This window comes from Nilaparvata lugens, chromosome 13 (assembly GCF_014356525.2).
Source record: "Nilaparvata lugens isolate BPH chromosome 13, ASM1435652v1, whole genome shotgun sequence".
NCBI classification, from domain to species: domain Eukaryota; kingdom Metazoa; phylum Arthropoda; class Insecta; order Hemiptera; family Delphacidae; genus Nilaparvata; species Nilaparvata lugens.
Window position 1 is genome coordinate 19,464,880 of NC_052516.1, and position 21,062 is coordinate 19,485,941.

At 35.2% G+C, this 21,062-nt stretch overlaps 2 protein-coding genes across 3 annotated transcripts; one reads left to right on the plus strand and one right to left on the minus strand.

Moving 5' to 3' along the window:
* Nucleotides 1-348: 348 nt before the first annotated feature.
* LOC111050701 (zip homologous protein 3) lies at nucleotides 349-10,785 on the minus strand. Of its 2 annotated transcripts, XM_022337051.2 has the most exons (9): nucleotides 10,633-10,785; nucleotides 9,947-10,100; nucleotides 9,327-9,391; nucleotides 8,832-8,951; nucleotides 8,489-8,598; nucleotides 8,157-8,241; nucleotides 6,908-7,095; nucleotides 1,639-1,725; nucleotides 351-1,350 (listed from the first exon to the last, which is right to left on the minus strand). In XM_022337051.2, the coding sequence occupies exons 2-9, from the start codon at nucleotides 10,059-10,061 to the stop codon at nucleotides 1,335-1,337; spliced, it is 786 nt and encodes a 261-aa protein (XP_022192743.1). In that variant the 5' UTR covers nucleotides 10,062-10,100; nucleotides 10,633-10,785; the 3' UTR covers nucleotides 351-1,334. The 2 variants fall into 2 exon arrangements, with proteins under 2 accessions (XP_022192744.1, XP_022192743.1); XM_022337052.2 differs by lacking the exon at nucleotides 1,639-1,725 and having other exon boundaries at nucleotides 349-1,350.
* Nucleotides 10,786-10,855: 70 nt separating this feature from the next.
* LOC111050706 (general transcription factor IIF subunit 2) lies at nucleotides 10,856-20,719 on the plus strand. Its single transcript, XM_022337056.2, has 7 exons — nucleotides 10,856-11,249; nucleotides 11,597-11,670; nucleotides 11,927-12,078; nucleotides 12,823-12,912; nucleotides 13,641-13,765; nucleotides 16,901-17,044; nucleotides 19,388-20,719. Exons 1-7 carry the CDS (start codon nucleotides 11,175-11,177, stop codon nucleotides 19,529-19,531), a joined length of 804 nt encoding a protein of 267 aa, XP_022192748.1. The 5' UTR covers nucleotides 10,856-11,174; the 3' UTR covers nucleotides 19,532-20,719.
* The last annotated feature ends 343 nt before the right edge of the window (nucleotides 20,720-21,062 follow it).

Genomic DNA, 21,062 nt, shown 5'->3' on the forward strand with positions numbered 1-21,062 from the left:
ACAACCCCTCGAATGGTGAAAGAGTGTTTGGCGTGGTAGAGATGTAGGGGTGAGAATGTATCTCTCTATTTTACCCCCTCCCTTGAAAAATCAGATTTAAGAGCCCCATGCGGCGGTAGTCGAATTGAATATTGATGGAATGATAAAACACATTATAAAATATAGTTGAAGGTTCATATTATACCTCGCCACCTCCACGCTACGATCGTTTTGCCACCTAGAAATAGAGTTTGCTGTGCTCCACTTCAAATATTTCTTTAGTTAGATTATGTTTTAACTCAAAGGTGAATTCAACGACAAGCAAAATTACAGTTAGTTATAACAATAGTAAAAGAATACTTCTTGAAATGTTCAATACAAATTTATTTTTTATTGACCACTTGAACAGAGAATGGATTTCCAACGCCACTATAACATTTTACTATACAATTGTTGACATAATATTGATGATTTCACGAACAATCGAGATAGACAATTTTCTCATGATAACAATACAGTACATTGATATGATGATGATAAACTTTTAATACAAAAACTAACTTTCAAATTAGACCTATTCATCTAAATAACTTTATTCTATCTTAGTCAACTTAAACTTGAAATCTTATCTAGAATTTGCAAATATGTAACGATCAGTATACTTTAACATGAAAGAAACAACATATAACATAGGTGACTTATCACACAGTAAACAAAAAATAGAATCCAATTTACTCCAGACTAATATCTAACGAATACTCTATTACTTCTTTCAACTCATATTTAAAATAGTAGTGAACTCATATCCTACTTATGAGTTGAAAATTATTCCATTTCAAATAATTGAAAATAACAAATCTCAAACTGAATGAAATAAATCTTATGGTATTGCTTACACGTGATTAATGATAATAAATAACTCGAACTGAAGTTAATATGAATTGCAGGAAAAAAATTAGACCTTGCTCTTTCTAATCATTGTACTGAGTGAAACACTTTTCTTTTACATATTATGCAATTGGAATGGAGTTATAGACTATATTAGGCTTGGAATCACATGATATTAATTTATGTGAAATTACATGATAGATTACAAATTATGAATACCTACAGTGATACAAAAATTCTGAAATTGATTGTTAACAGTCTTGATATATTGTCACGATTTGTGGTATGATCTTCATTTATTATTAGAGTTTTTATATTAGATTACATTATTGTGGAATTCTGTAACTTCAAGAATATTCTTTCCTAGATCTAGTATTATAATATAATTATTATTCTGTCGATATGATACTCGGTAATGACGAAATGATTGCAACTAGTAGAGCAGCAGTTCACCCAAGTTGGTTGACTTAATGCAGTCTCAAGCTGGAAAAATAAAATCAATTCACGATTGTTAGTTATTTCAAGAAGGAAAGAATTGAGTAGGAGGAAAAAAGGAAGAAAATTTCACATTCAATTTGATCGGAGTGATGTTTAACTCTTCATGAGTTCTGAAGCAAATTTCATAAATAGAATAAATTTTATCAATTACAAATATTTATGGAGCAAAATTATGCTTCATAAATGAGTTAATGTAGACTCATTTTATATTAATGTTTGTTTTCATAGGCCTAATCTATTAATTTTATAAATGAATCGATCAATTTAATTCACCTTGATGATGACATCGGAGTGATATTCAATGCGTTGAGCTGTGAAGATGGAGTGCTATTATATGGAATTCTCCTGCCTTGACTCATCCTGCAATCGATTCAAAACAATCTGAACTTTAATGAACCTGAACTATCGAATACTTTAAAGCTGTCTGCTTTCACTTAAATGATTGAATTCTATTACATCTACATGCCGTTGTTAAAATTATTGATCTATTACTGCTTGAAAGTCGGTAGGTAAGGGTTGGAATATAGTGGAGCTGCGAAGGCAGAGAGTAGCTTGAGCTTCAATCCCCGCTTCACTCTACCTTCGCTCTCCACTATGTTTTGACGCGATTTACTTCATGCTTTATTTCAAACCATCTCAGATACCTAAGCCGCTACAGTCTACCTGCATCGCTTCACCGTGTCGTGATAAATTAGGGTGAATCCACACGAGCGTTTTTATCAGGTGTTTCTCAGATGAGTCGACAGGACAGGAAGCTCCCAGATTATCTGATTAGGTTGGCGTTCGGCAAGCTGGCTGATCGAGACTTCCACTGGCTGTAGTGATCAGCCACTCGGAGAGCTTCTTGCTCTGCCGACTCTTCTGGAAAACGCCTCAAAAATCGCTAGTGTGGCACAGCCTTTATACTACATTAATTATTTTAGACCCTCTCAGTAATTTACCTTCACTGCACTACAATCTTTTTACTCTGTATTGTCACGATGTATATCGTAACTAGAGAAAGGAATTGAATTTAGGGCTCATTTATTCGACGCTCGGCTATCTTTCATAGAATCTGAGGGGTCAACGTTCAAGCCAGCCACTGGCCTACCGCTCAGCGATGCTGCGCATCCTCTCTCCCCTCCCTCTCGATCACTGAGGGAGGCTCGAGAAAGGCCAGCAAGAGGCAGTCGAGTTCGGAGAGCCAAGTCGAGCGGTCGAGAGAGGTGAGAAGGAAGCAGCGAGCAGCTAGCAACGTCACAGTACGTCTTGTACTAAGTGAACTCCGATTTCTTCAGCGACCGGGAGTTGTGTTGAGGCTAAAGACGATTAGCCTCCAACACTGTGAACTCCACTGCTCTACACTCGTTTGGGCGAGTGTTGAACGACATTTAACCTGTTTAGACGACGGGCTACCAGTTTCGACCAACGGCGACACGTCAGGTTTGGTCGAAGCCTGACTCCCCATTGGTAGACCACCAGTGGGACATCGAGGCGCAAGAGGACATCTGGGAAGGTGTGGAAAAACCTTTCCCGCAACTCCGCGGCCGATCCGGACCCCAGGAGGACAGCTGGTGCCCGGCAAGTGGGACTTAGGAAAGTCCAGAGTGCTGGCCGCCGCAGCGCACTAATCCAGTGCGGGATCGAGAAAGGACATCTAGGAAGGTGTGGAAAAACCTTTCCCGCGACTCCGCGGCCGATCCGGACCCCAGGAGGACAGCTGGTGCCCGGCAAGTGGGACTTAGGAAAGTCCAGAGTGCTGGCCGCCGCAGCGCACTAATCCAGTGCGGGATCGAGAAAGGACATCTAGGAAGGTGTGGAAAAACCTTTCCCGCGACTCCGCGGCCGTTCCGGACCCCAGGAGGACAGCTGGTGCCCGACAAGTGGGACTTAGGAAAGTCCAGAGTGCTGGCCGCCGCAGCGCACTAATCCAGTGCGGGATCGAGAAAGGACATCTAGGAAGGTGTGGAAAAACCTTTCCCGCGACTCCGCGGCCGATCCGGACCCCAGGAGGACAGCTGGTGCCCGGCAAGTGGGACTTAGGAAAGTCCAGAGTGCTGGCCGCCGCAGCGCACTAATCCAGTGCGGGATCGAGAAAGGACATCTAGGAAGGTGTGGAAAAACCTTTCCCGCGACTCCGCGGCCGTTCCGGACCCCAGGAGGACAGCTGGTGCCCGACAAGTGGGACTTAGGAAAGTCCAGAGTGCTGGCCGCCGCAGCGCACTAATCCAGTGCGGGATCGAGAAAGGACATCTAGGAAGGTGTGGAAAAACCTTTCCCGCGACTCCGCGGCCGATCCGGACCCCAGGAGGACAGCTGGTGCCCGGCAAGTGGGACTTAGGAAAGTCCAGAGTGCTGGCCGCCGCAGCGCACTAATCCAGTGCGGGATCGAGAAAGGACATCTGGGAAGGTGTGGAAAAACCTTTCCCGCAACTCCGCGGCCGATCCGGACCCCAGGAGGACAGCTGGTGCCCGGCAAGTGGGACTTAGGAAAGTCCAGAGTGCTGGCCGCCGCAGCGCACTAATCCAGTGCGGGATCGGAAGAGGACCTCTGGGAAGGCCAGGGAAAGCCTTTACCAGAGCTCCGCAACCAACCTGGACCCCGGGAAGACACCCGGTGCCCAAGGACCAGGACTTAGTCCCGACACGAAACCCTTTCTCACGACTGACACCGCAAAGTTCCTATTCCTTTCATTCCGCGACCAACCCTGTTTGGCAGTGCGAAAGCACGGCCCCTCTTTCCTAAAAGAGGGAAACATTTCTCCAAAACACTCAAGACCCTGTTTCAACCCCCAACTCGAACGAGGGTGGTTGACGGACGCCCCACCAAGACTCCCGTCCCCTGCCGCGGCCCACCCCAGTCGCCGACTGAGTTTAGCCGGCCCAGAACGACACTGGGAACTCTGATAGAGACAGGTGTGGGCAAAAATCTACTCAGAGTATCAAGTGAAAATTGAACCCTTGACATTTCTGTTTCGAAGATACTGCTCCTCTGTAATATTTATTTATCACTACCTCTGAACCTTTACCTCACCTTGTCTTACCTCACCTTACTTCAAATTAAATTTAATATTACTATGTTCATATATTATAGATGGTTCAGTCACAAGAATAGGGTTGACGAAGAAGACACGTAGCTACCCTGACGATTATCGTAAAATTATTGCAAGAGAAACAACGTATACGCACGCAGTACTCTATTCCCTCCTCACATCGCTGAAATTTGAACCCTATTCTTGTGACTGATATCGACAATCGTTACGCTCTTTTTAAAGGTAATTTTAAATAATTCGAATTAATTATCCTTGGGGTCTATACCAAATAAGCATAGATCTAGAGCACGAATCTTGGAGCAAAACACACAGAAATTTCAATAAACTTTTGTTCAGAACAGATTACAACTGTAATTTGAGCCCTATTCTCCTATATGAACCTTCTAACTTATAGTTCATGTTCATTGGAAATTGGAGTCAAAAGTTTCCAGAAACAACTCACATATAGTTACTGTTGACCGGAGTGTAGGGCGATTGGCTGATATTGGAGGAAGGTGTCATGTTGATGCTTTCTTTGGTGACTGCCTGGTCTCGGTACCTGCCCGAGTGGTAGCCCTCCACCTGACTGCTACACATGCTGAACGGGGACATGTCCGCCACACTCCGCGGGATCCCGTGGCCTCTCATCACCTTCAAACAAACCATTTCATTACAAAAAATAGAATGTGCAACTCCTTGAAAACAAAAAACTTGAGTGAACATTAATGCCGCTTCCACGCTCTTGCCAAGAACATAAAAATAATAATGATCTTACTGATATTTGATTATCGCCAAGGACGTACAAATGTCGACAAGCGCGAGAGTGTGGATGGCTACTATGCCACCGCTCGCCTTCACTTCACCCACACAGATGTATAGAGCTAGCCGCTTGGCAAACGAGTTGGCGAGAGTGTGGCGTTGGCATTACAATTACCTTGAAAGAATATATTTTTATACAAATTGAAAAAAATATTGCTGTGTAACAACATGGTGTGAAAATGTAGAGATTCGTGTAAATCTCGTCACCTTAGAATAAATAATTTTAAAATGAGAATAAACGGAATTAATTATGTGTAACCCCTTTAAAAACAACAGGGTGACGGAATATCGAGATCCATGTGGGTTATTTCATATTACCTACAAAAAATAATTTTATTTTTTAGAAACTTGAACCATCCTTTGAAAGCAACAGTGATATTTATGGAAGAAATTAATTATTAGAATAAAATAATATTAATGAGAGTAAACTTTGGGATATAAGAATGATCATAATTTATGTGTAGCTACTTGGAAGCAAGGATAATTTTATTTTTTAGAAACTTGAACCATCCTTGGAAAGCAACAGTGATATTTATGGAAGAAATTAATTATTAGAATAAAATAATATTAATGAGAGTAAACTTTGGGATATAAGAATGATCATAATTTACGTGTAGCTACTTGGAAGCAAGGAGTAAAACTTTACAACGTTGTTGTGATTTTCATCACCTTCAAACAAATAGAATTAAAGTAGATAAAATAAACCTTTAAACAAATAGAAATAAAGTATATGAAATAAATCAATTAGTTTGGTTTTTATCATTAGCTCAACAGACCTTATACTAACTTATTCATCAAAGAGAACAATATAAACGAAACCATCTCAGATACCTAAGCCGCTACAGTCTACCTGCATCGCTTCACCGTGTCGTGATAAATTAGGGTGAATCCACACGAGCGTTTTTATCAGGTGTTTCTCAGATGAGTCGACAGGACAGGAAGCTCCCAGATTATCTGATTAGGTTGGCGTTCGGCAAGCTGGCTGATCGAGACTTCCACTGGCTGTAGTGATCAGCCACTCGGAGAGCTTCTTGCTCTGCCGACTCTTCTGGAAAACGCCTCAAAAATCGCTAGTGTGGCACAGCCTTTATACTACATTAATTATTTTAGACCCTCTCAGCAATTTACCTTCACTGCACTACAATCTTTTTACTCTGTATCAAGTGAAAATTGAACCCTTGACATTTCTGTTTCGAAGATACTGCTCCTCTGTAATATTTATTTATCACTACCTCTGAACCTTTACCTCACCTTGTCTTACCTCACCTTACTTCAAATTAAATTTAATATTACTATGTTCATATATTATAGATGGTTCAGTCACAAGAATAGGGTTGACGAAGAAGACACGTAGCTACCCTGACGATTATCGTAAAATTATTGCAAGAGAAACAACGTATACGCACGCAGTACTCTATTCCCTCCTCACATCGCTGAAATTTGAACCCTATTCTTGTGACTGATATCGACAATCGTTACGCTCTTTTTAAAGGTAATTTTAAATAATTCGAATTAATTATCCTTGGGGTCTATACCAAATAAGCATAGATCTAGAGCACGAATCTTGGAGCAAAACACACAGAAATTTCAATAAACTTTTGTTCAGAACAGATTACAACTGTAATTTGAGCCCTATTCTCCTATATGAACCTTCTAACTTATAGTTCATGTTCATTGGAAATTGGAGTCAAAAGTTTCCAGAAACAACTCACATATAGTTACTGTTGACCGGAGTGTAGGGCGATTGGCTGATATTGGAGGAAGGTGTCATGTTGATGCTTTCTTTGGTGACTGCCTGGTCTCGGTACCTGCCCGAGTGGTAGCCCTCCACCTGACTGCTACACATGCTGAACGGGGACATGTCCGCCACACTCCGCGGGATCCCGTGGCCTCTCATCACCTTCAAACAAACCATTTCATTACAAAAAATAGAATGTGCAACTCCTTGAAAACAAAAAACTTGAGTGAACATTAATGCCGCTTCCACGCTCTTGCCAAGAACATAAAAATAATAATGATCTTACTGATATTTGATTATCGCCAAGGACGTACAAATGTCGACAAGCGCGAGAGTGTGGATGGCTACTATGCCACCGCTCGCCTTCACTTCACCCACACAGATGTATAGAGCTAGCCGCTTGGCAAACGAGTTGGCGAGAGTGTGGCGTTGGCATTACAATTACCTTGAAAGAATATATTTTTATACAAATTGAAAAAAATATTGCTGTGTAACAACATGGTGTGAAAATGTAGAGATTCGTGTAAATCTCGTCACCTTAGAATAAATAATTTTAAAATGAGAATAAACGGAATTAATTATGTGTAACCCCTTTAAAAACAACAGGGTGACGGAATATCGAGATCCATGTGGGTTATTTCATATTACCTACAAAAAATAATTTTATTTTTTAGAAACTTGAACCATCCTTTGAAAGCAACAGTGATATTTATGGAAGAAATTAATTATTAGAATAAAATAATATTAATGAGAGTAAACTTTGGGATATAAGAATGATCATAATTTATGTGTAGCTACTTGGAAGCAAGGATAATTTTATTTTTTAGAAACTTGAACCATCCTTGGAAAGCAACAGTGATATTTATGGAAGAAATTAATTATTAGAATAAAATAATATTAATGAGAGTAAACTTTGGGATATAAGAATGATCATAATTTACGTGTAGCTACTTGGAAGCAAGGAGTAAAACTTTACAACGTTGTTGTGATTTTCATCACCTTCAAACAAATAGAATTAAAGTAGATAAAATAAACCTTTAAACAAATAGAAATAAAGTATATGAAATAAATCAATTAGTTTGGTTTTTATCATTAGCTCAACAGACCTTATACTAACTTATTCATCAAAGAGAACAATATAAACGAAACATAATACACAGAATGTAATCTATAAATTGATTGATAAATATTTTGGATTCATTAATATTAAAAAATTGACTAACCGGTTTTTCCATAATTCTTGAAGAAGAAGAATACTGGCTATTTTGAGACGATACTGCCCCATTTCCTCTCAACATTTCAATTTCTCTGAAAAGAAAGATAAGTTTCTGATAATATTGAATGTATTTTCAACTATAATTAAAATTGGAAGAAAAATGTTTTAAATTACAACTTTTTTAAACAATTTGGGTAATTTAATAATTTGAGAAAAGTAAAAGATTTCTGTAGTAGAAGCAATTTAAATTTATGCATTATATATCCTTCCTCAAAATTAAGGAACCTAGGATCTAGGAAGATAATAATTCAATACAATAAAAATAATAATTATTATTACCTTATGGCCAACTGCAACTTGTTTGTGAGTTTTCCACGAATTTCCATTTCTTGTTTCAGCTTTTGTTCCAATTTCCCAATATAGACTTTCGCACGATTATATTTCTCAACCTAGAACAAAGAATAAGAAGTATTATTTATAAAATAATAATAACGAATAAAGAATTTTTAACGAATAATAACTGGTTTACAATTGAGTCCAAGCAATCAAATCATGATTTTGTTTGATTACAAGTTTATGACTATTTTATCATACAAATGGTAACAGAATTGGTGAATATTGAAAAATTATGAATATCTGATTATAATATTAGGTTATAAAAAATTATAAGCTATAGGTGTACCTTATGTTTGATCAATTGAGTGAATCTCATTCTGTGTCCTCTCTGAAATTCAATAGTCTTTGTCAGTTGTGTTAGCAGATCTTGCGGATCATCAAAGTACATTTTTATTTCTGGTTTCATCTGAAAAATATAAAATTATTAAAAAAATGTGCAACTTTAAACCTAAAAATTGTGGTGGGATAAAATTATTTATATTCTCAAATGGTTTACTTTTAAACAATGGAAATAAATATAAGTCTGTTTATTGTGTTTTCCTTGTAAAATTTGTGATAAATCTACTCATTAGTTTTTTAGTTTTGTTGAATAGAGTGAAAAAAGAGATTTTCTACGATGGTACTTATAAATCATTATTAGCTTTTGTAATCCAATGTAATATGTATCCTGTTGATGAAGATCTAATTTTCCTTAATTATTTTGGCATCTACTATTGAATAATTTTTCCAAAATATTATTAAAATTGAATTTGCTTTATTAATAATATGTGTGTTACTGTACCTGAGTAGATAGTTGGATAGTGGTCACATCTTTGACCTTGCAATACTGGCATGCATCCACACTATCTGGAAAGAAAAAAATAATAAGATTCAAATTGAGAATCATATAGTAGGTACCAAGTACAGTAATATGTAACATACTCAAAATAACAAGCAATAATAAGAATGGCCAATGAATTTAAATAAATTAATAATAAACATATTCACTGAGCCTGGAAAACAGGCGAAAATGAGTCAAGTTAACCAGGGCGCAAAACATATAAAAAACACCCCTATTAGGTGTTTGATTTTTTGTTGAGAATGATGCCAACATGAGCTACAGGCTTGTGCGTGGGAAATAAGATGGATGATGCTGAGAGATGAGTGCACCTACAGCTTTATGTGGGTTTCAAACCAGCGGTAAGCGATTTTCAAACTCTCAAATGGTAGGTATTTAGAGGATTTCGGCTATTGAAGTGGTCACCCTTACAACAGATAGTAGGCTCATAAAGCTTAACATATATATATCATCTATATAGCTTATCAGCGTGGCCACAAAACCAATCGTTCTCCCATTTGTGAGTTATTACACGTAGGGCAAAATAATTTTTATAGATTCTGAAAAAATTCCAAGAATCTTACCTGTCTTCAAACAATTCTGACAAAAAATGTGTCCACACGATGTCAGTCTAAAAAGTAACTTCCGGTTATCCTCATTTGGCTGCACAGCACATGAATTGCAATGAACCCAATCCATTTTGGAGTCGAGTGTTCAAAAAGTATCCTTTCCAATGACCTTGAAAAGAGAATAATAAAAATCGAATCGTGTTAGGTACAAATAAATTACGTTAAATTGTACAGCTAAAGAATATGATTCAACTTGAGCGCGACCGGTATGATAAAATAACTACGTTTTTTATTGTATAAAATGTTCGACTCTAATAGAAACATTGTAATGAAACAATTTTCCATTTAACTGAAAAATATTATAGATTAAAAATGCTAGAGGACACCGATAAAAGATATAATAACAAGAGGCTGGCTAGCATTTAAAATTCAAAGTCTCTGGACTTTTACCGACCGCTGTATTACCGGCATATTACCTACATTTGAATCAGAAAAGGTAAATCTAGTAAGTTTATGGAATAAAACATGTTTAATATTTTGACAAAAATAGATTGAGAAAACTTATACAAATTTCTTGACTTCTTTAAAACTTAATAATATAGTATTTTTGCGTTGAAACAAAATAACAATGAGTTATGAAGATATAAGCATAATTTATTTCATATTATAGAACTTGAACAATATAATTGTAATTTACTCACGGAAGATTTGAATTAAAACTTTAAACTCGTTCCAGAATCACTCAAAAGATGGAAATATCAAGCTTATTTTAAATGTATTATTATTTAGATTTCAAAGTAAAACTTAACCTTTGAAAAAACACCACTTTCAAAAATATTTTGATAAATCAAAAATGGCTGCCATCTGCATTGCGCAGTCTATTGGACAGATTTGATACTATTCCGGCGTTTTCTGAAGTGAACAGCTGATTTGATATTCGAGTTTTGACTCTAGACGTTAACCTCTAAACTGAAACAACTTTCTATTGTTATTTGTAATATTTTTTTAGTATTTTTTTGTAATTAATCTAAAATTATGTTAAAATTAATCTAAAATGATATTTCATAGTTAATAATTCAAGTTCATCCCCTTTCCATTTTGGTTACATTCATGTGATTTCAAATTTGTCTGTAACTAAATATAGGTTAAGTTACGTGGTACAAAACAGTAAAGTATTTAAAAGCCCAAAGCTGGTTATTTAATTCTTGATGTTTTTTCTTTGATTTTGATAACATAAATAATCATGTCTAGCTCTGATAAGCATGTCGACCGGGATTTAGATCTCTCCAATGCTGGTAGAGGAGTTTGGCTTGTAAAGGTATGTAAACTACTTTACTTACAGTAACTATTTTCATAATAGCCTAATATTATACTAGTTCATTTGAGATTTGAAAGAGCAAATGGACGAGAGAAATGGTTCATGCACGAGAGCATGGTTTGCCAACGCTTGCCTTTACTCCATTTTTTTCGAAGGAAGGCGAGTGGCCTGCCAAGCATCTACAAATGCCTGCCAATCATTCATATTAAAGTGAGAATGGCAACACCAAGCTTACCAGCTTGGCCAGCTATTTGGCAATAGTGTGGACTAGGCATTAACTGTATAGTGAGCCTATAATTTAAAAAATGTTACCAGAAAATTTTAAGAAGTTGACATTTTTATTCCAGGTGCCAAAATACGTTGCAAACAGATGGGAGAAAGCATCAAGCACAGTAGAAGTTGGAAAACTCAAAATTTCCAGGTATTATCTGCATTTTATTATGTGTTGGTAAACTTATTTTAAATCTTGTAAATTATTAACTTTGTATTTTGCCTCTTATCATTATACACTCACTATTTTGCTCTATGTCTATAATCTATATTATTACACTGTGTCTACATTTACGTAGCACAGATTATTCATTTACAAATTTATCGATGGCAAATAACATTATTTGAAATGTGTGAAAATAATACTTGGATTACTGTAGGCTAATCAAGTTTGTATCTTTCGACAGGACTCCTGGTCAGAAGGCCCAAGTTTCACTTTCTCTTTCTGAGTCAATAATGTGCCTGAAAGAGCCCGGGGAAGAAAATATTCCAAAGGAACATCGTCTTGATGTTTCAATGGTAACCAGGCAAACGCTAGGAGTGTTCTCTCACTACACACGTAAGTAATCGACATATAATATTATATTCTTACAAATACTGCTGAATATTTTTTTATTAACTAATATAGATTAGATTAGGTTTCTTTCGATATATCACACAAGAACTACCAAACTTGGTCACCATCTATCAATTTACCATCTTTAACATTTTTTAAAGATATTTATTTATTCTGCAGTGGCAGGATGTTTAAACATTATACAAATTGTATCTAAGCACAAAGCTTCAAATAGACATGATGTTTATGATATGACTGCCTTGATGTTGAAAGTCATCATTGATGTTATTGCTGATCCACTATACTCTGTACAAAATTACTTCAGACTTGGAGGAATTTGCGGCGCAGAGAAATGGAGGGAGATCAGCCAATTACAGTGATGGATAGAGTCATAGGAAGAAGCGCAGTTGCCAATACGTCGATTAGACTCAGTCGACTGAGCGCATACAGAGAGGAAATATCTGTATGCGTATCATGAGCGCTTGAATACTCACTGGAAATTGGAGGACGCTGGCCGGTTCAAAACGGCAACATAGCCGTCTTTTATTCCTACCGCCGTATGCCTTTTCTGCTGTGCATGTCTATCCCAAGTTAAAAGTTATTTTGTACAGAGTATAGCTGTGCCATCAACAGATGTTCCCATGCTGGAGTGTTCCCTGAACTGCTGAAGGTGGCCCGCACCGTTCCAATCTACAAGAAAGGAGATCCCACACACATAAATTGCTAATTTCCGTTTTATGTTTCCAGCCAATCCAAATGCAGATGCTATTGTACCAGAACCAGAAAAATTGTGCCTTGAAGGAAAAATTGTCCAGAAGCTAGAATGTAGACCATATGGTATGTCACTTAATTCTGCTACAGCATTGAAATTCATATTATCTCATTTCTTTTATTCTATTGTAATTGTAAGTTGTTTCTTAATTTGATGACTAGCATAAACAAACTTGAATTCAATTACAATTCAAACATTATGGATTTATATTTCCACCTATCATCTATACTATAATAAAGGGAAGAACTGTCTTATACACGTACGGGATAGGAAAATTATGTTCGACGCATCATCACGTCTGAACTACTGAACTGATTAACTTGAAATTTTGCATATAGATTCTTAATTAACCAAGGATGGTTGAAGGCCTATTATAAATCTTCAAGGTTTCATTACGTCAAGTTTTCAGTTTGTCAAATTTTAAAATAGACTCTTGCGGAGCACGGGTTTTCTGCTAGTTCCAAATAAATATTTTTATCTTTTTTGAAAATATCCTGTTGGGCTCAGGACTATGTTATTACTTTTTAGGTCATAACTGATTAATTTCATCGTCTTTAACGTCTAATAATTATTTCAAATATCCAATTAATGCTATATAAATAGAACTTAGGATTTCTGCTACTGCAAATATTGACCAAAAATCTAAATAGCAGAAAGAAATAATGATGAATGTAATCTAATAAAATCTTCCGTCTTTGACGTGATACAACAACTATTGAATATTATTCCTATGCCTTCGTGATAAGTTAAGATTGTTATTTATTCCTCTAATAATTTCTTATCTTTTTTCCAGCCGACAGTTGTTATATGAAATTGAAGTTGGAATCAATCAAAAAAGCAATGGTGCCCAATAGACAAGTTAAGCAACTTGACAAAATTGTACAGAACTATAAACCAGTTTCCGATCATAAGTCCAATGTAAGTATTTCTATGTTGTTGCATTTTCAAATTTCAACTGTGAATTTTGCCTCTTATCATTATACACTCACTATTTTGCTCTATGTCTATAATCTATATTATTACACTGTGTCTACATTTACGTAGCACAGATTATTCATTTACAAATTTATCGATGGCAAATAACATTATTTGAAATGTGTGAAAATAATACTTGGATTACTGTAGGCTAATCAAGTTTGTATCTTTCGACAGGACTCCTGGTCAGAAGGCCCAAGTTTCACTTTCTCTTTCTGAGTCAATAATGTGCCTGAAAGAGCCCGGGAAGAAAATATTCCAAAGGAACATCGTCTTGATGTTTCAATGGTAACCAGGCAAACGCTAGGAGTGTTCTCTCACTACACACGTAAGTAATCGACATATAATATTATATTCTTACAAATACTGCTGAATATTTTTTTATTAACTAATATAGATTAGATTAGGTTTCTTTCGATATATCACACAAGAACTACCAAACTTGGTCACCATCTATCAATTTACCATCTTTAACATTTTTTAAAGATATTTATTTATTCTGCAGTGGCAGGATGTTTAAACATTATACAAATTGTATCTAAGCACAAAGCTTCAAATAGACATGATGTTTATGATATGACTGCCTTGATGTTGAAAGTCATCATTGATGTTATTGCTGATCCACTATACTCTGTACAAAATTACTTCAGACTTGGAGGAATTTGCGGCGCAGAGAAATGGAGGGAGATCAGCCAATTACAGTGATGGATAGAGTCATAGGAAGAAGCGCAGTTGCCAATACGTCGATTAGACTCAGTCGACTGAGCGCATACAGAGAGGAAATATCTGTATGCGTATCATGAGCGCTTGAATACTCACTGGAAATTGGAGGACGCTGGCCGGTTCAAAACGGCAACATAGCCGTCTTTTATTCCTACCGCCGTATGCCTTTTCTGCTGTGCATGTCTATCCCAAGTTAAAAGTTATTTTGTACAGAGTATAGCTGTGCCATCAACAGATGTTCCCATGCTGGAGTGTTCCCTGAACTGCTGAAGGTGGCCCGCACCGTTCCAATCTACAAGAAAGGAGATCCCACACACATAAATTGCTAATTTCCGTTTTATGTTTCCAGCCAATCCAAATGCAGATGCTATTGTACCAGAACCAGAAAAATTGTGCCTTGAAGGAAAAATTGTCCAGAAGCTAGAATGTAGACCATATGGTATGTCACTTAATTCTGCTACAGCATTGAAATTCATATTATCTCATTTCTTTTATTCTATTGTAATTGTAAGTTGTTTCTTAATTTGATGACTAGCATAAACAAACTTGAATTCAATTACAATTCAAACATTATGGATTTATATTTCCACCTATCATCTATACTATAATAAAGGGAAGAACTGTCTTATACACGTACGGGATAGGAAAATTATGTTCGACGCATCATCACGTCTGAACTACTGAACTGATTAACTTGAAATTTTGCATATAGATTCTTAATTAACCAAGGATGGTTGAAGGCCTATTATAAATCTTCAAGGTTTCATTACGTCAAGTTTTCAGTTTGTCAAATTTTAAAATAGACTCTTGCGGAGCACGGGTTTTCTGCTAGTTCCAAATAAATATTTTTATCTTTTTTGAAAATATCCTGTTGGGCTCAGGACTATGTTATTACTTTTTAGGTCATAACTGATTAATTTCATCGTCTTTAACGTCTAATAATTATTTCAAATATCCAATTAATGCTATATAAATAGAACTTAGGATTTCTGCTACTGCAAATATTGACCAAAAATCTAAATAGCAGAAAGAAATAATGATGAATGTAATCTAATAAAATCTTCCGTCTTTGACGTGATACAACAACTATTGAATATTATTCCTATGCCTTCGTGATAAGTTAAGATTGTTATTTATTCCTCTAATAATTTCTTATCTTTTTTCCAGCCGACAGTTGTTATATGAAATTGAAGTTGGAATCAATCAAAAAAGCAATGGTGCCCAATAGACAAGTTAAGCAACTTGACAAAATTGTACAGAACTATAAACCAGTTTCCGATCATAAGTCCAATGTAAGTATTTCTATGTTGTTGCATTTTCAAATTTCAACTGTGAATTGATTCCATTAGAGCTTCATATAGTGCCATTCATTATTTCCAATCGATCTATCTATTATAGTTCCTTAGACTTAGTATTAGATATACTATAGTTTCATAGTATAGAACTGGGTGATTCAATGAAACGGGAATTTTGAAAGTTGTGTTGGTAGCCTTGGGCGATTGCTACCACTGAACAACCTATGCCAGCCTGTCAACAAAATTTTACCATTTAGTTATCATGGATGCACTACGTCACACACTGCACGAATATCGATGGCAGCTGGTCACCAATATTGTTTGGGGAACGTGTAATTTCGAGAAATGGTAACATTCCATGGCTTTTCAGATCCCCTGATTTGACAGCTTTTGATTTATTTTTGTGGGGTCACCTTAAAAGCAAAGTGCTCCTTAGTCGACCTGCAACAACGAAACAATTGAAAGCGAAGATTCGAGAAGCGATTTCAAATTCCAGTTGTTATGTTACGTCAAACCATGGACAAAGTGATGAAGAGACCACATGAATGTTTGCGTAGAAAAGGAACATACCTGCAAGATGTCATCTTCAAAAAATAAATGATACAGTATTTATTCTAAAATGGCATTATTTTTACTATTAAATGATATGAAAAACTTAATTTAAAGATTTGTTTTTCTTGAAATTACTTCACTTTCAAAAGTGAATTCGGTGGGGTTTTTGGTCAAATTTTGCCAAAATATGGAGCTATTTTTAATTTTGTAAAATTTATTGTTATGAGAAAAGTATTATAATGAAAATTTGTTGTACTTTCAGCTACATAGATATAAAACTCTTGACATTTTTTTGTAATATTTTCATTTCAAATAAGCGAACTTCAATACTGACGATCTTATAGTGGCACTACAATCTTCATAATTATTTTATAATACTCGTATTATTTTATGAAAGAAATCTACGTCATAAATCTACATTCACACAACACTGAATTTACTTTTTTCATTGTGTGGCGGAATTTCCAACAAATTTGATTCTGCCTAAGAACTTTTATTTATTTTACAGATTGAGTACGAAGAAAAGAAGAAATCCGAAGGCAAAAAGGCTCGTGAAGACAAGGATGTGGTTCTAGAGATGATTTTTGCTGCATTTGAGCAGCACCAGTACTATAATATCAAGGATCTGGTTGTCAAAACTCGCCAGCCTGTGGTATGTATAGTAAAAAAAAATAAAAAAAAACAGTATTTATCTTATTTGTAGAATATCTGTCGATATTGTAGAACCTTATAATACTATAATTCGATACAAAATACCAGGATACATCTTTATATTATGTTGAATATCCATTGATATTGTGGAACTTCATAATAATTCCATAAATGCGGTGGACAATTCGGCAGGGCAGAAAGCTCTATGATTGGCTGATTGGATTGGCGTTCGGGAATCAGCTGATTATCAGCCAATCGGAGAATTTCCTGCCCTACCGACTCGTCCGTTCGCCGCCAGTGCAAAAACGCCTGAATAACCGCTCCATGTAGCTTGGCTCATATTGTCAATTCATTCTTCACTCATTTTGTGCAATTACTATAGTTCTCATGATAGTTATGACTTCAACTCCCTTCAAGTCATACAATACGAGGCTGTGCAGTAGATATGATACATTTTTCTGAATTTCCTATAATTTCCAATGATTTTATAACGATAATCTTACTATAGATTTAAGTGAGTTCTGCTTGAATGGCTTTCAACTTCCTTAAAGTCATACAATATAAGGCTATATAGTAGTTATAAAACATCTTTATGAATTTCCTTAAATTTCCAATAATGGAAATGAATTGGAAATTTCATTTGTTCAAATGCTAATCAATGAATAATTAATTAATTGAAGAAATGCAATTTCCAATATTTATTCCCATCTGTAGACAGGCTGGCCGCTATGGCTACGTATAAAATGGGCGCTTCTACCCAGAGATTGTCAGTATGGTGTAAGGGTAAGCATTCCTGACCAGCAATTAGGAGGTACCGGGTTTGATTCCCGGGTTGAAAAATAATTTTTGTATAGTAGCGCTCATCGAATTTCCATCTAGCTGTTTACCCTTTTGTCAACATTCGCTGTAGCAGAAGTCTTTGGGGTGATTTACAGCATTTAATTGGAATTTTCGTTTAATGATAGTTTTATTTCCAATGATTTTATAACGTGAATCTCACTACACATTCAAGTGAGTTATGCTTGAGTGAAATATTATTTAGGTCAGGTTAGTTGGTTTCTGTATTTATTTACTTAAACATTCCATGATATACAAATAATTTGTATCATAAGAAAAGGACCAACAGACCTAGCCCAAAACTGTTTCCATTCAGAATTTTGATAGAACTAGGTCCAAAACGTTTGCCGTGCTACCAATTTTTCCTTAAATCGGTTGGAATAGCATTTAACACCTATTAACCTAAGGATAGTTGTCGGCTCCAATGTAATAGATTCTTGATAAATTATGAATGGATCTATCGCCTATGAATGAGAAATCCAGTTTTCAGAGCAAATGAACTTATAATCTTCAGATGAATTTATACAAATACACAAAGAACTATATCTTATAAGCCTAATTATTTAGAGTAACTACGAACTAAAATACTTATCTAGTTTACAGTTGAAAAACAGTGGCTATTGGCTTGAATACACAACTAGCAATATACAAACAAAATAGAACACTATAAATTGTTTAAAACTCAATTTAAAACATTAATAAACGAAAATGATTCAGAGCAAAATTTTACAACAACACACGTAGCCAGCCATTTTTCTAGAGAAGAAGGAACAGGCCAAAAAACAAGTCAGAACAGAGACACCTCCAACATTACAGACACGTCACCAAAAATTTATAAATTACAAGTTTAGAATTCACACCCTACATCTGTTCTCAATAAAACTTTATTTTGAAACTGTTATTTTAATTTTTCATATATATTCTCTATTTAAATAAACTATTTATCTATTAATTCTGCTAACCAAGCCTCGGTGACACCATGGAACAATGCAACAATCATTTACGATAAGAAATTCTCCGTCAAAAAGTTTGTCCGTCTATTGATGATTCTGATATTTACTATAAAGTTCCATAGATCTCGAATTGAAGATTCGATTCCAATGTGAGAAAAAATGTAATATTACACGTTCTATGAATTTATCAATTCGAGACAAATTTTAGGATATCTTGTTTTAGTTGACTATATGTTCACTTTGAACAATTAATTACGACATAGCAGTCAGGTATTTATATAAATAAAAGCTATTAGCTTCTACTTACATTAGTGTAGCGCTTTCGGACACTAGGCCCTTCATCAACACTCATCAAGGTGATCAACACAGAGTGTTGATGAAGGGCCTAGTGTCCGAAAGCGCTACACTAATGTAAGTAGATGCTAATAGCTTTTATCTATATAAATACCTGACTGCTATGTCGTAATTAATTGTTCAAAGTGATTATTTAACAAGCAGTTCGTAATGGAATCAAACATTGAAGAGGACTATAATTATGTTTTTGTTGTTGGCAGGTCTATTTGAAAGAGATTCTGAAAGAGGTTTGCAACTACAATGTGAAGAATCCGCATAAGAATATGTGGGAATTGAAGCCCGAATACAGACATTACAAAGACCCAGAGCAAACTACGTCACAGCAGCCTTCCACTTCCGACTGATATCATCAATATTGATTGTCTGTGTTTGTGTTGTCTGATTGATTGATTGATTTCGAGAGTGTAGGTGAGAGTGAACAAGTGCAGTGCTACTTTTATTTATCAATTATTCTCAAATATTATTTAAACTTTGCGACGATGTTATTTAACATTTGAACTTTCACTAAGCGACGATATTTAAACTTTGTGATGACTTATTTTCAATTTGTATGCACGTGAAAACAATATATTGGAAGATTAAAACCTTTCTAATCCTATGGGATAAATTTATGATTTCAGTTTTATTGATTGATCACAGTCTCAATCAGTTCTTTGTTGAAACATTTTAGTAGTTTGATAATGTCAATATTTGAAGCAAATTCATTTTTTCAAGTTCCCAATCATTATTGATTAGTTTGTTTAATAATTAATCAACGAAACTATGAATATAGTCGAATTATTATATTTCTTTAAGTTTCGAATCATTCTTTTTCTGTAGGTTTCAAATTTTTTATGTACATGTCCTGTATTTGTTTTGCTCAATAGTGAAAAAAATTATGATTTCATCGAATCAACAGTTTGTGATGATCAAGTTTTTGACATAAAGGATTCTGTAGCCTACTATTGAGCAATAACGAGTTAATTGAGCTCTCATGTTTGAGTGGGAAAATTAAAATGATTAGATTCAGTGAGATTAACTTCAAACTGTCAGCTTTTTCCTTGTAAATTACATCGGTGATAATAAAAAAATGAAAACTCTTTATTAGACGGAGTTAAGATTTGAAAGTATTCTCTACCACTCAACCTTTAGGTGACTTTGTTTTCAATGGCAGTGCTTCCCATTTAAAAAAATCTGACAGCTTAAATTGTCTCTCTCTGTAGTGGGGTATATAAATTTTTGTGAATGGAGATTATGTAGAAATAAATTTGAAAATTAGCATTCTCCATCAATTTCCTATGTAATCGAAGACTGAATTATTACAAGAAAAAGCTTGAATTTCATTTTTAAGATTTATCCTGTGCTAATTATTAAATTGCTGGTTAATTTATTGACGATTTGATTAGAGTTATTTGGATCTCCGTACCAACCGACTGTGTAAAAATCTATTTATAGAAAAATATTTGTATTTTTGTTTCTGCATCCTCAATTCCTGTTCCTTTGATTAATGACTTTTATAAAAATACTTGGTCAGAAAATTAGTAAAAAAAAAATGAATCTTCCACAGTAAATATTATATTGTGTGTTGTCATGTCATGCTCATTTGTTAAAATTTGATTGAAAAGAATATAATTTTCAAATATACTTATTTATCTTCATTCAATTTCTTTCCTAACTCATGGGTTTGGTGTCGGAAAATCTTTACTGATAATTTCTATTGTTTGGCTTTCAATGATTGGTTGATCAAGTTAGTTCCAGTTGACTGTTTTCTCTGAAAAAATGTTTTTAGGAGTAGATAAAGGAGTTTGAACCATAATCTACCTCAAGACTAAAATGATTGCAACTTTATTTCAATCTATAAAATACATCTAAAAAAAAATCATCTCAAAAATCTTT

Bases quoted from the DNA above. Each gene is read 5' to 3' on its own strand.
- LOC111050706 (XM_022337056.2), top strand. From the start codon at position 11,175: ATGTCTAGCTCTGATAAGCATGTCGACCGGGATTTAGATCTCTCCAAT. The intron at 12,913-13,640 runs GTATGTCACTTA...TCTTTTTTCCAG, and splicing joins GCTAGAATGTAGACCATATG to CCGACAGTTGTTATATGAAA. The intron at 13,766-16,900 runs GTAAGTATTTCT...TTTATTTTACAG, and splicing joins TTTCCGATCATAAGTCCAAT to ATTGAGTACGAAGAAAAGAA.
- LOC111050701 (XM_022337051.2), bottom strand. From the start codon at position 10,061: ATGGATTGGGTTCATTGCAATTCATGTGCTGTGCAGCCAAATGAGGAT. The intron at 7,096-8,156 runs GTTAGTCAATTT...GTTTGTTTGAAG, and splicing joins CAAGAATTATGGAAAAACCG to GTGATGAGAGGCCACGGGAT. The intron at 1,726-6,907 runs GTGAGTTGTTTC...AATCGATTGCAG, and splicing joins CCGGTCAACAGTAACTATAT to GATGAGTCAAGGCAGGAGAA.